Source organism: Gekko japonicus, unplaced genomic scaffold (genome assembly GCF_001447785.1).
Source record: "Gekko japonicus isolate JY-2015 unplaced genomic scaffold, Gekko_japonicus_V1.1 scaffold275, whole genome shotgun sequence".
In the NCBI taxonomy this organism is placed as follows: Eukaryota; Metazoa; Chordata; class Lepidosauria; order Squamata; family Gekkonidae; genus Gekko; species Gekko japonicus.
This window is the reverse complement of record NW_015170895.1, coordinates 808,912-823,556: the sequence shown is the minus strand read 5'-3', so window position 1 is coordinate 823,556 and position 14,645 is coordinate 808,912. Positions and strand designations below refer to the sequence as shown.

The window sequence follows — 14,645 nt, the reverse complement described above, 5'->3', positions numbered from 1 at the left end:
AACACAAAGGGGTTTTTTTACTTATAATGAAAACATGCTCATTATTACCAACTCACTGTGAGCGCTAAAATGGTGGTACTGCGTGGAGCTGTGGCCACTAAGGATACTATCCTGATGACGCCATCTGTTCCCTTGTTAGATATTATGGCGAGCACTTAAGTTGTACTGAATATTTTTAAATGCAGTTTTAATGTTTTATGTATTGGGCATTGGCCCCGTCTGCACGCTGCCCTGAGCCCGTTCGCGGGGAGGGCGGGTTATAAATTTAAATAAAATAAATAAATAAATAAATAAATAAAACATTAGCACGCTTGCAACATTTTGTTTATTTAACAGTGTCTGCTAACTGACACCTCTCGCTCTGAATTACTGCATCAAAACGTCTGTGCTGTGGCAGTCTTGAGTCTGCTGTTCAGGTTGTGCATCTGTAAGCTGCAGACCTATGATGACGCAGCAGCAGCAGAACTGGAAGAAGCAGCAGGAGACAGGCAGTTCCACTGCGGGCCTGACAGAAGCCCTCCGGGGGCCTGATCCGGCCCCCGGGCCACATGTTTGACACCCTTGATTTAAATAGTCTATGGCTCTTCGCAGAGGGGCATAAACCAAAAGGACAGGTCCCTGCCTTGATGAGTTTGCAATTCATATTTCCACAAAGAGAAAAGGAACGGAAGGAAAACACGCCAAGCCCTAAAGAGAGGAGAGATGGAAGAGCAAGGAGAACAGGGTTTCCTTGTACTTTCCTCTTCCAGAAGCCATTTGGTGGAGGACTGGCAGGGCTGAGCACTTTCAGGTGACCCATCTGAGTGGCATCTTGGTCCCCTGCTGAGAGTTACTGCTGTTCCATGTGGCTTTAAGACTATGCGTTTCATCACATGACTTTATGGTGCTGTCCTGTTTCACAGAGGGTTTTGTTGTGCTTTCGGCCTTCTTGGCTAGGAGGGGACGAGCCAGCGTGAGCAAATGCAGTTACAGTTCGGGGGGGCCGCAATAATTAGCTCTTGCCTTAGTCTTTGAAGGGCAGCAATCAAATGCAAAAATCTGTGCAAAGGGCCCGCACTGGGCTCACCCCGATCTCGCTTAAACTGACTCCTACAGAGGTGTTCCCTTCCGAAGGGGGCTTCCATGCAGACAAAGACACAACACCTATTTCACAATTCTACGTCACACCAGAAATCAATGCGGAGACCGACAGCCAGCCCTTCCTTACATCCATGTCCTCACAGAAGGTGGAGTAGGGTCCGTACTGTAGCCGGCACTGGTGGCTGACATCGTAGAGGACTCCCGGCGGGATGGAGGGATAGTCTATCACATCTTTGGCTGGTGGGTCGTCCAGGCAGAGCCCCCAACCGCGGCTGCAAGCAGAAACATTCAGATAATAAAAGAGCAGACACACAAAACGATGCCTGTAATCGGAAAGGGATGTGGGAAGCGGCAGAGGAAGCCACGTACTTGGCGGCGAAGCACCTCAAACCAAAGAGGAAGGAAGCAAGATTTCAGGCACCGCAGCGAAGCAGCCAGGGCATTTTAAAAGGCGAAGCCTCTGTTTTGATCCCTGATTAAGGGCGGAGGAGAAAAGGCACCGGGGGGGGGGGGAGAAGAGCCTTTCCTTCCCCGGTGCTGCTGTTTGTGATGCTGAGCAACCATGTTCAGCCGGCAGGAAAGGCAGAAGCCGGCCATCTCTGAGCCGGAACGGAGTAAACAAAAGAGCCCCATCCCCTCCCGGCCCTCTTCTGTTCCGGAGGAAAGACCAGCTGGGGAGAGGAAGAGGAACCAGAGGAGACGGGAGCATCCCGCTGAGGTGCAAATGCCGGGCCAGCTACACAGTGGAATCTTCCCAGCAGTGTTAGCAAGGCAGGGAAGGTGAGAAGGTGGCCTGGTATAGCCCCGACTCATCAGATCTTGGAAGCTAAGCAGGGTCGGTACTTGGATGGGGGACGGCCGGGGAAGGCTCTGCGGAGGGAAGTAATGGCCAACTGTAAAGGTTCCTTGTGTTATGAGAGTGTGTGCGCCTTTAAATGCTTGGTTGGAGTGCATGGTTAGTAGACTAGAGTGATTGAGAGAGACAAATGTGCTGTGATTGGTGGATGACAGCATGTGGGAGGGTTTTTTGAAGTGAAGCTGTGTGGGTGTGTCAGTGTGTCAGTTATGAGAGACAGTTAGGAAAATCGGTTGGAATTGTTCAGTGGGAGAGTTAAGCCAGTGAGTGTTCAGTCAGTTCTGAGTGAGTTCTTAAAGAGGGCAGTATATGTGTCCTTAGCCTGTGTGGCTGACTATAGGAAAGAGTGACTCCTGCTAAAGTTGGAACTGAGTGTCAAAACCAACAAAAAGTAAAGGGGAAAAAAGGCAGTGTGTGTGTGTGATACATTTGACAGACATATTTTCAAGTCCCTTTATCCAAGGTAGTTACAGAATAACCAACCTCATATTTTGTTCTTACTTCAATAAATCATCTCTCGTTCAAGTTTATCCCCGAATTTAGTTCTATCTTTCTTCAGGACCACATAGATCCCTGAAAAGCCCCGACTCTAGGTCACCTTACCAGCAAAAAAGCAACAGAAGGTTTGGAAATCCTTAAATCCCTGGTGGCAGCAGAAACTATACCCCGTTTACAAAAGCAAAGAGCCCATTTAAAGGGAAAACCAGTCCTCCCTGAAGAGAGGACGCCACACCAACCACCCCTGCTTCTCGCTTGCCTTGAGAGCCCCTGGCTGGGGTCATCGTCTTGAGTGGGCAGTGGCTGGACAGCACTTTACACAAATACACAGCAGCGCAGGGAGAGGGGCGGTGCTGCTTTTGATAAATGAAACTGTGGGGGAGTGAAGGGATCAATCCCCCTTTCCTCTCTCCACCCCATGCCCCACTGAATCAGGGCTGCAGCATACTGTCCAAAATGGCTGTGAAGGTCCAGTCAAAGATCTCCCACGTCTCCTCCTGTCCGGGCCACTGCAGAAATCCTCCCCAGCCCTCAAGGGTGAGCCCCGAACCTCCCGCCTGCAAACCACGTGTTCTCCTCCTCAGCTTCGAAAACTACTCGGGAAAAACGGACTGCAAAGATTCTCTGTGGGAGGGGTTTTTTTGAGGAAAACTGTCTGTTTACATATAGACATGGAAGGAAAGCTTTGCAGATGTTTACTGTCAGGGTGGCCTTAATTCACTGCCACAGGAGGTGGTGGCGGCTACAAGCATGGACGGCTTCAAGAGGGAATTAGATAAACGTATGGAGCAGAGATCCATCCGTGGCTATTAGCCACAAGGTATAGATAGGGGCTCTCAGTCTGGGGCAGGTGGCCAAAGGGTCGAGCCGCTGGGCCAAGCGAGAGCCTAGACGGGGGCCGGGCTCCAGACTCTGCTCTCCGCTGCCCAGAAGAGTCGGCAGCCACAGGAGGCTAGAAATAAACAACTGCCAGAATGAGTATGGCTGGGAAGCAGCGTTGGCCTTGGCCCGGCTCCCACTAGGCCAGGGTCGGGGCTGGTCACTAGCAGACATCCCTGGCTGGCAGACCCAGCCAGGCGGGACAGAGCGAACACCGACCTCCGCTCCATGCCACGCTCTGCAGAATGGAGACTGGCTGACACAAACCCTTTCCAGAAAAAGGAGGATAGGGAGAGGGAGAAGAAGAAGAGATTGGATTTATACCCCGCCCTTCACTCGGGAGTCTCAGAGTGGCTTACAAACTCCTTTCCCTCCCCACAACAGACACCCTGTGAGGTAGGTGGGGCTGAGAGAGCTCTGAGAGAACTGTCCTTGAAGGAACAGCTCTGAGAGAACTTGTGACTGACCCAAGGTCACCCAGCTGGCTGTAAGTGGAGGTGTGGGGGAATCAAACCCGGTTCTCCCAGATTAGAGTTCGCGCACTTAACCACGACACCAAACTGCTCTCAAGTGCAGCTGCACCGGGACTGATCTGGTATCCGGGAGGGATCGTCCGGACTGGTGCTCATTCCAAACAGAGGTGCTTGCGGGAGCAACCTCCCTGAGGCCCCAAGCCCAGGAAGGCGGAGGTCTGCAGAAGCTCTTCAGGAGCAAGGAGCAGACCGAGGACCCTCCGGCCTGCAAAGCAACTTCAACTCTTTGCAGGTCAAAGAGCCTCCCTGCCTCTTCCCCTGAAAGCCACTCAGTGCCCATCTGGCCTATGCAAACACACACCTGCCGAGCAGAGAGACGTCGCTGTGACTTCTATGTGCACGCTGGACAGGAGCTGGCCACCCTGTGAAAAATAGCTGCGGCTCTCTTTCACGCAACTGTGCATGAATCCCCGAGACCCAGCCAGCGTGAGAAAAAGCAAGCAAGAACTGGCAGAGACTGACCAAGAGTCATAGTAGATAACTCAATGAACTTGGAGTCATAGTAGATAACTCAATGAAAATGTCAAGACAGTGTGCGACTGCAATTAATAAAGGCCAACGCTATGCTGGGGATTATTAGAAGGGGAACTGAAAACAAATCAGCCAGTATCATAATGCCTCTGTGTAAATCAATGATGCAACCTCATTTGGAGTATTGTATACAGTTCTGGTCACCACACCTCAAAAAGGATATTATAGCATTGGGAAAAGTGCAGAAAAGGGCAACTAGAATGATAAAAGGGTTAGAACACTTTCCCTGTGAAGAAAGGTTGAAGCGCTTGAGGGCTCTTTAGCTTGGAGAAACGGCGGCTGAGGGGTGACATGATCGAGGTTTACAAATTTATGCATGGGATAGAGCAGGTAGAGAAAGAAGTACTTTTCTCCCTTTCTCACCATACGAGACAATTGTGGGCACTCAATGAAATTGCTGAGCGGTCGGGTTAGAACGGATAAAAGGAAGTACTTCTTCACCCAAAGAAGAAGAAGAAGAAGAGAAGAGAAGAGATTGGATTTATACCCCGCCCTTCACTTTGAGTCTCAGAGCGGCTTACAAACTCCTTTCCCTTCCCCTCCCCACAACAGACACCCTGTGAGGTGGGTGGGGCTGAGAGAGCTCTGACACAAACTGCTCTTTTTCAAGGACAGCTGTGCCAGAGCTTGTGACTGACCCAAGGTCATATCAGCAGGTGCAAGCGGAGGAGTGGGGAATCAAACCCGGTTCTCCCAGATTAGAGTCCGCACACTTAACCATTACACCAAACTGGCTTAACATATGGAACTCACTGCCACAGGAGGTGGTGGCAGCTACAAGCATGGACGGCTTCAAGAGGGAATTGGATAAACATATGGAGCAGAGGTCCATCAGTGGCTATTAGCCCCAAGGTATAGACAGGAACCCTCGGTCTGGGGCAAGTGATGCTCTGTATTCTTGGTGCTTGGGCGTGGGGGGGTGTCTCAAGCATTTCTCTCCCAGAGATGGAGGCAGCCCAGCCCACCACATGCACTGCCTCTTTGCTATCACAGAGTCTCATCCCCGCCCCCGCATGCAGGGAGGGCCCTGGTAATGGAAACGCACCCCCCTCCCTCCCCCCTGACTTACTCCAGGAAGCGGGTGAGGTATTCCCTGCTGCAGCGGGACCAGGTGAGGGGCGAGGTGTCGTACAGGAGCTGTGGAGACATGATGAAAGGTCTTTTCCCAACTGGCTCACAGTCATTGCCGCTTCCGTCATGCTGAATCCCAAAACTGCAAGAGCACAGCCCCCCGAGGGGGTGGGGAGGTGAGCCGCGGACCCAGACACAGGCACCAAGGAACTTCGGGCTGGGTGAGGGCTTCGGGCACGCCAGAGGGGGGCCCTCTCCCCAGGCCTGCAGGGGCGGCCCGCTACGGATGCCCTCACACAGGCTGGCAAGTCCCTCCCGCAGGATCTGCACAACGCCCCTAGGGGACAGGCCGGTGGATTCTCTCCCTCTCTCTTACACACACACACACACTGTCAGGTTCCCAGTCAAATCACTCTCCACACACACTTTGGCAGTGATTGCTTTATTTAGAGATATGAGATGCTGTGGGTTCGAGCGCTTTGTTAGGACCGATTTGCAAAGGCGGGAAAAGACAATATATAGGTAAAGCCCCAAAATTCCATTCACATCAACGTCAGCGTTACGACAGTGACTCTGAAAGATATACTGTCACTATCTAGCCAGACACAGTCTTACTCCAAGGACATTTCTAGTGTGAAAGATGTCTTCGGGGGGGCCCTTAGGAAAATTACCAAGCAATCCTCCCTAGCAAGCTACACACACTCTCCCCTCCCCCCCACGAAGGAATTCAACGGCAAACGAGGGCAGCAATAAGGAGACAAAATACAAGCAGTGCAAATCAAGGAGTTGAGAATTGTTTCCCCTACTTGGTGGAGTTGCCCATCGATCAGAAGTGGTGGAGCTGGAGAACAAGTAGTCCAGGACGTATATCTTTCAGAGTCACTGTCGTAACGCTGACGTAGGTGAGCATTGAATGTAGGGGCTTTACCTATATCCTGTCTTTTCCCGCCTCTGCAAATGGGTCCTAACAAAGTGCTTGAACCCACAGCATCTCATATCTCTAAATAAAGCAATCACTGCCAAAGTGTGTGTGGAGAGTGATTTGACTGGGACCTTACACACGCGCACGCACACAGAGTTTCTGAAGGCTGAAATACTTTGCTTTTGCATATTGGTTTTGCATTTTTTTTCCTTAAAATTTACCAAAGCAAAACACCAAATTTGGGGAACCTGCAGTGTTTCTGTAGTTGACAACGAAACGTTGGCTTGCAGAATGTAATAAAAGCAGAAGTCAGTAGCTGCATTCTAGACAGCGGCAGTTCCACACGGAGGGCCTGATGCCTCCAAATGCAAGGTCAAGGCGGAAACAGCCAGTCCTTCCCATACCTATGTCCGAGCTCATGGGCCACGGTGAACGCCAGAGGAAGCCCGGTGTCCTCGTTGATGTTGCAGCTCCTGTGGGGCTGGCACATGCCCGAGACATGAGACAAGCCCAGCGTCTCGCATGGACGATTCATGGCAGCACAGATGTCTTTCCTTCCCCAGATGGGCAGAAACATACAAATAAGAAAGACACGGTTACAATCACTGGCAGAAGTGCCCGCAGCTGAACCAAACTAACCGTGTGGTGCCTCTCTGCCTGCAAACGGGAATGCTAAGAAAGGGCCAGCAACCTCTAACAGGTTCCCCAATATTTTTGAGTCTGGTGGCCAGTGTTCCCTCTAAGCTGAGTTAGTGTGAGCTAGCTCGCAGTTTTTTAGCCTCTGGCTCACACCTTTTTGTCTTAGCTCAGGAAGGAGGGCGCCAGAGCAAACTAATTTACGCAGCAACCAAATTGCTTGCTCACAACTTTAATGTTAGTAGGAGGAGGAGGGGAGGAGGAGGAGATTGGATTTATATCCCGCCCTTCACTACCCGAAGGAGTCTCAAAGGGGCTTACAAACTCCTTTCCCTTCCCCTCCCCACAACAGACACCCTGTGAGGTGGGTGGGGCTGAGAGAGCTCTGACGGAAACTGCTCTTTTTCAAGGACAGCTCTTGTCAGAACTACAGCTTGCCCAAGGTCATCCAGCCAGGTGCAAGTGGAGGAGTGGGGAATCAAACCCGGTTCTCCCAGATTAGAGTCCGCGCACTTAACCACTACACCAAGTAGCTCACCAAGTAGAGTTTTTGTTCACAAGACTCCACAGCTTAGAGGGAGCATTGCTGGTGGCATCTTTAAGACCGACAAAGTTTTACTCAAGGGATGAGCTTTAGTGTGCAAGTACTTCTTCAGATACACTGAAATGGAAGTTACCAGTCCATACATATAGGTAGAGAGTGAGCAGCAAATTAGCATACAACATAATGAAGATGTTTAACCGATGCAAGGACCAAATTGGAATAACAAGCTTAGTTTATACAGTCACCATTCATTTGAATTTAATTCCAGGGGGGAAGCATAGTAACGCAAATAAATATACCAGAATTGGAGATTGATGTGTAAATGTACCCTTCTTAATTGTGGAATGCTGAGAGTAATTAATTGCAACCCTGTTGTTAAGTTCCATCCGTCTCCTCCCAAGCATGGAGGTAACTAACAGCATCCTTTTCCTTGTGATTGTGCAGTGTTAAGTTCCCTCTGCCACCAGACCAGAGAAATACATTCCAATCTACCATTCCAAATTGCATTACATTCTACGATTCATTGCATTACATTACAATCACGATACCCCCCCCAAAGGATTCTCGAAGGAAGCCATGACCACTAAATGGTTTACAATTGTGCTCATGGGGGGGGGGCGCACTATCTGCCAGATCTAGGAAAGCTCCACTCTGCAATGGATGCTGCTGAGATTCCCAGTCTGTTACTTCGTCAGAAAACCTTTATGCCACCTCCAGTGCTCCGTCTAAGCTGTGAAGTCTTGTGAGCAAAAATTCTACATTGTGAGCCACTGGCGTGAAAGTTGTGAGCGAGTGATTTGGCTACTGCATAAATTAGTTTACTCTGGAGCAATGATCCCTCTAAGCTGTGGAGTCCTGTGAGCAAAAATTCTACTTTGTGAGCTACTGGCACTAAAGTTGTGAGCGAGCGATTTGGCTACTGCATAAATTCGTTGGCTCTGGAGCTAAGACAAAAAATGTGTGAGCCGGAGGCTAAAAAACTGTGAGCTAGCTCGCACTAACTCAGCTTAGAGGGAACACCGGCCACCTCTCCTGATACCTCCTGGAGGCATTTCGCCAAGTCAAATCAACACAATCGGAAAAGCAATCATGAAATGATTAATATGAGATGTGTTTGGGAAGACGCTATTGCTAGCACAAGGGCAAAGGCATTAAAATTGTGAGCGAGCGATTTGGCTACTGCATAAATTAGTTTGCTCTGGAGCTAAGACAAAAATGTGTGAGCCAGAGGCTAAAAAACTGTGAGCTAGCTCGCACTAACTCAGCTTAGAGGGAACACCGGCCACCTCTCCTGATACCTCCTGGAGGCATTTCGCCAAGTCAAATCAACACAATCAGAAAAGCAATCATGAAATGATTAATACGAGATGTGTTTGGGAAAACGCTATTGCTAGCACAAGGGCAAAGGCTGAGTGCCAGTACCTCGTGAGTAGGACGGCGACGTCATGGTGTAGCGGGTGAGTGTCCGCTTTCACGTTGATGGCTTTCTGCCACTTGCAAAAACTCCGCAGGGTGTTGTCTGCGTGGTGGGTGATTTTCAGGTCCTCCTGTGGGCACGGAAGACTGGATACGCTCATTCAGTAAATGCTTGGGTTCAGTGTGTCAGCCAGGGGTCATTTCCTGCAGGAGCGCACAGGAGCGGAGCTCCAGCAGTAAGGAGCCCAGGGGGTGGGCACATGCAACAAGCCCCGCCCCCTGCTCCCAGCAACCCTCAGTCAGTGCAAGAAGCAGCCAGGTAAGTCGCAGAGCTCCCCCCAGCCCCCCAGTCCAAAATAGTCCTGTGGCACCTTTAAGACCAAGTTTTGTTCAGGTACAAGCTCTCCCTCCTCTGCGAGGACAGATCTGCACGTCCCCCCCCCCCAATAGCTAGCCATCCAAAACAGTCCAGTGGCACCTGAGGGGTGAGTGTTGCCTTCTGACACACTTCCGGTGACGTCAGGGGGTGTGGCCTATGCAAACCAGGTATGCTAATGAGTTATCCTAATGATCTCCTGCACCTGTTTTCCTACGAAATGACCCGTGGTGTCAGCATTCCCATCGTCCCACCCTGATCCAGGTAACTAAATACTACAAGATGCTTCAAGTCCCACCGAGAGTTGGGAGCTTCTCAGAACTCTGTGGAAGGTCAGAGATCCTGGGGACAGACAGCATGACTTGCGCATGGCGCATTGTTGGTGGGAAATGCAGTCAAGCCACAGCTGAATTACAGTGACGCAGTACGGTTTTCCAGGCAAGAAATTAACAGTTTGTTTGCCATTGCCTGCCTCTGCCTCCTTGGTGGTCTGCCATCGAAGTACTAACCTGGACCGATCCTGCTTAGCTTCTGTGATCTGATGAGATCGGGGGCTAGCCTGGTATTATGAGTGCTTCTAAAAACATTATTGCCTGATGTGTCCTTTCGTAGACAGGTGAGCCCTGCCTCTCTGGCTCTGGAGAATCCCTCTGCCCAAAACATGCGTGCATGAGCACACCATCGCCTCCTCCAACATATTCCCGCAGTGGTGTTGCTACACTTGTGTAAAGAAGTACACAGTCACATGCACAATAAATATCTGTGCAACAAAAATGTTCACTACTGTCAGCCACAGCTTGGAAATGTTCCCAAGCAACTGGGCCTGCGTTTTGCACACAGCAGTCTGACTACAGGCAAAGCCCAATAAGCCGCTGGCGAAGGCAACCAGGAGACCAGGGCTCACTGCCAGAAAACCAGACCACTTCACATCCTGAGATGCTTGCGTGTCTGGAGGCACCCCCACAGAACTGGTGAGCTTTCCATCTGGGCATCCTGTCAATCCTGTTTTAACTTTGGATAGCACCCGGCACAGCCCTGGCATAAACAGCAAATACACCAGTCATTGCCCTGACCTGGACAGCCGGATCCCGTCAGATCTCAGAAGTTAAGCCGGGTCGGCCCTGGCTAGTATTTGGATGGGAGACCTCCACGGAATACCAGGGTCATGATGACACAGAGGCAGGCAATGGCAAACCGCCTCTGAAATGTCTCTCGCCTAAAAAAAACCCCACAAGTCTATCTCGCCACCTAGTGGTGCATAACATTGAAGAGCTAGAACTTCTGGCTGCCAGGCAATCTTAGGATCTCCTGGCTATTCTACACACAAAGCCACACGATAATTATCATGACACCAGTCATTTTCCCTCCTGTTTACCTCCTCCTCTTCTAGAAAGATCAGGCGCACAATGGAGATGTGGATGGGGTTCCCGATGCTGGCGTCATGGAATAAACCTGCCACCTGGAAAAAAACAAGAATAGAAGCAATTGTGGCAAAGATACTTCTGCCAGCAGGTGCCTCCCACAGGACCCTTCGCAGGACAAGCCACGAGGCACCCTGGGCCCCCGGTGGCTCAGCAGAAATGGGTACTGGAGGAGCCACCCAGGCCATGGTTTGGTGCTTCAAACTGGATCTCCTTCCACCCACCCACCCTGCAAAATCCCTGCCGCCACGCCCCCTCCTCCCGCACTCACCATGTTCATGACAGTCAGGACGTACTTCTCCACATTCTCACTCCCGTGGTACTCCACCATCTTGGTGTCGGCGACCACCAAGGTCTCCACCCACTTCTCCTTGCTGACGGAGCGTTGCTTGATCTGGCGCCTCCTCGGCTGCTTCTGTTCCCACCGCTCCCTCCGCTTCTCGGACTTCTTAAGGCTTTCTTGGAATGTAAAGAAGAGAGGCCATGAGGAGTCCAGAAGCAGAATGACTTTGACTGGCCATCCACGAGCCCCTCCTCTGCCAGAACGGAGATCTGCACTGTTTCTCCCTCCCTCCTTCCCCCTCCACCTCTTCACCGGTTGCCTCTTCCGGCAGGTACCAGGCAGGTACGGGACTGAACAGAAGGACAGCTTTACGCCTTGTGTGGACCCTCTGCGTAGGAACACGTTCTACGGAAACCATCCCGAATGACCCAAAGATGCTTTGGTGAGGAATGCTGCACCCAAACTGCAGGCCGGCACTCCTTACAGAGAGCATATTATCTGCCTTGGCTGCTAATTTGTTGCCATGCCCCGTTCAAGGTGTTGGCTTAAATCTTGAAAGCCCTAATTGTGAATAAACCATGTGAAGGCCTGCCTGCTTCCATACATCCTTGTCCATCAATCTTGGCCTTTCTCGCCCTCTCTCTGAGGCAGGCAGTCAGTTACAAGCAGCAGGGCCTTTTCAGACATGGCACCCTAGCCGAGGGCTGTTTTCCCTATGAGTTGCTCACCTGGCATGAATTCTGGGTAAGGATCTGGAGTCGGGAGGAGAAGGCTTTTTGTTAACTGGGATGCTCAGTTCACTATTTATTGTTTATTTTGTTGTTTATTCCTTCTGGCTTTTTTGGTCTGTATTCTGTTGATTTATATTTGTTTCAGTTTTTGTGAATTAATTCCACTCTTCTGCTTTAATTTTGTTGCTCTGCTGTTCAGGAATTGATATTCATTGCTGTGTGTTCACTTCTGCCACTTTAAGGGCACAAAGCGGAAAGGGCTTAGGCAGCCATCTAAGCATTACACAGGTGGAGCCCAGGTTTAGGGCCGCGATGGCTCAGAGGTTAAGACACTTAGCTGCAGACCGGAAGGTCGGTAGCTCAGAAGTTCGAGATCCAAGTGTCGCGTGACAGAGTGAGCTCCCGTCTCTGGCCCTAGAAGTTCGAAAGCAAGAAATTGCAGGTAGATAAATAGGTACCACTTTGGTGGGAAGGTAACAGCGTTCCGTGCCAGCCACATGACCACGAAAACGTCTTCAGACAGCGCTGGCTCTTCGGCTTGGAAATGGAGATGAGCACTGCCCCCTAGAATCGGATCTGACTGACTTTCGAGCAAGGGAAACCTTTACCTCTACTAGCTCAGATTTAATGCCACTGCAACATGAGCTATACTGGTGGATCCCCACCGTGCAGCAGCTGGATACTGTTGTGAGGCCTGACCGTTTTGCTATTATTGTGGTGTGTGGGTGATATTTTTGTATTTTTTTTTTGTGAGCTGCCCCAAGAACCTTAGGGTTTGGGGGAGTGGGGTAGAATAAGTTAAAAATATATTAACAACAACGGCAACAATACCTTGATCCATCATCAGTGGTGTGAGACAGCCACAAGTGCAGATTAAAACTTTTGCATTTGCAGGGGAAAAAATAACTAAAAGCAAATCCTGTCTTTCGCACACAAAAAAGCTGCCGTCTCCGAAGAAGAGCTGGCTTCTAACGGAAATGGGTTTCCTGTGAGGGAATTTCATCCGCTCCTAATCAGGGTCTTGACCTGAAGTGAATTCCGCACTCAGACCCTGCCAGGCAGGGCAAGTCCAATCAAAATCCCCCAAGGACACCACACACAGTTTGCTCTCAGATCTCCACAACAGCGACCCAGATAAAGAGCACGGGCACCAGGAAGGAGCAGTGAGGGGGCGAGCCGGCCTTCCGGGGAGGACAGTGGGGCACACCATCTCCCCACTCTGACCACACTCCAATCTTGTGGGCAGCCATTATGAGCTTTTTTTAAAAAAAAAACTTTAGAAACCACACCCACTCAGCAATTCTGAAAATGCCTCTCTGAATCATGTCCAAAGGCTTAGGCGTTCCCCACTTTGCAGTGTTCCAGATCACTCCGTGACTAAATAAAGGGGAGATCTTTAAAATGGTGTTGATTCAGGTGACACCATCTGGGCACAGCCCCGTTTCTGTTCTGTCTTGCAGTGATCTACCTGGACTGAACCCTGTTTTGCTCCTGTCTAGATCTGATCTCACCACACTCCCATCAGGAAATCTCAGTGCCTTCCCGCAGTCTGTTTTGATTGGCCTTGTTCCTGAGAGACAGAACCCTGTGTTCCTATCCCTGGGACAGCAGATTTTGTCTGAATTATGGGACTTTTATGACGCTTCTCCAGGGAAACCTGACCAAGGCAATTTATGGATTGCCTAACACCCTTATGGAGGAGAGGTCTAGCAACGGCCATGGTGACTAAAGGGAACCTCCATGTTCAGAGGCAGTCAACCTCTGAATCCCAGAGTGAGGAGGCAACATCTGGGGAAGGCCTTGGCCTCTCTGCCCTGTTGTTGGCCGTCCAGAGGAACTGGCTGGCCCCTGTGGGAGACAGGATGCTGGACTAGGTGGACCCTCTCTGGTCTGATCCAGCAGGGCTCTCCTGATGTTCTTAACAGGGGAAGGCCCCAGTTTCTCTGCCTTGTTGTTGGACCTCCAGGGGAACTAGTTGGCCACTGTGTGAGACAGGATGCTGGACAAGATAGACCGATCTAGATGGTCTGGTCCAGCAGGGCTCTTCTGATGTTCTCCTCTTGCAATCCTAAGTTTTAATTGAAGTCTGGAACCCTGATGTTCATTCAAGCTTGAACTTCACAGGTGTCAGGCCCATTTTGGAAAGTTTATTTCAGATTGGTAAAAATGAAGGAATTGCACGGGTTGATTCAAAAGAAACAACGATAAAGTGGGAGCTGGTTTTCATATACTCAAGAGAGTCATGCTTTTAAAACACAGAGAAGGAGACTGAAGCGCAGGATTACGAAACAGCTGTTTGGCAGCTGTTCAGGAGACATCGTTACCTTGCGCTCCACACATCCTGACATCTGCGGGCTTGGTGTTTGCCACAGCGATCAGCTCTTCTGCCTCGTATTCGGAAGCGCTGCGTCGATAGATCTTGTGGGGTTGGGCTGCGTTCCCCCGGGGCTCGCCTGCAGAGAGCGGCTCGATGAAGAAGTCCTCGTCAGCCAGCCGGAAGACACCTTTCTGGAGAGGGTGAGAAGACCGGAGGAGACCTCAGCCCTTGGGCTTGGCAGAGTTTTGACGGTTTGTTTAGCTTCAGCCTATTTGGAACAAATCAGGAAAAACTAAAGAACAAAGCAAAGTGCCAAGACTGAAGAGCCAGAGGAAGGCCGAGCTGTATGTGTCATGCGGAGTGTTTGCCCCAGAATGCCTTCTCCAGCCTGGAGTATACGAGTTAACAAGCCATCCAAGTTGGCTGACTACTTAGTTAAAAAACAAGGAGTCCGTCAAAATGCTTTTCCTCTCCAATTGGGGTTGCCGTGGTTTTTGCTGGACCTCTTCCAGTGCCTCTAACAACCTCCCATGCAGCTGAAGGTTTCCTTT

The 14,645-nt window shown here is 50.5% G+C and overlaps 1 protein-coding gene across 1 annotated transcript in view; it reads right to left on the bottom strand.

Moving 5' to 3' along the window:
- ADAMTS7 (ADAM metallopeptidase with thrombospondin type 1 motif 7) overlaps window positions 1-14,645 on the bottom strand; it is a 68,719-nt gene that overhangs the window by 50,905 nt on the left and 3,169 nt on the right. The window contains exons 3-9 of the mRNA XM_015418495.1: window positions 14,094-14,285; window positions 11,035-11,211; window positions 10,718-10,801; window positions 8,973-9,097; window positions 6,775-6,924; window positions 5,447-5,590; window positions 1,208-1,352 (exon numbers count right to left, since the gene is read on the bottom strand). Coding sequence (XP_015273981.1) covers window positions 1,208-1,352; window positions 5,447-5,590; window positions 6,775-6,924; window positions 8,973-9,097; window positions 10,718-10,801; window positions 11,035-11,211; window positions 14,094-14,285 — 1,017 coding nt within the window. The remainder of the gene's footprint in view (window positions 1-1,207; window positions 1,353-5,446; window positions 5,591-6,774; window positions 6,925-8,972; window positions 9,098-10,717; window positions 10,802-11,034; window positions 11,212-14,093; window positions 14,286-14,645) is intronic.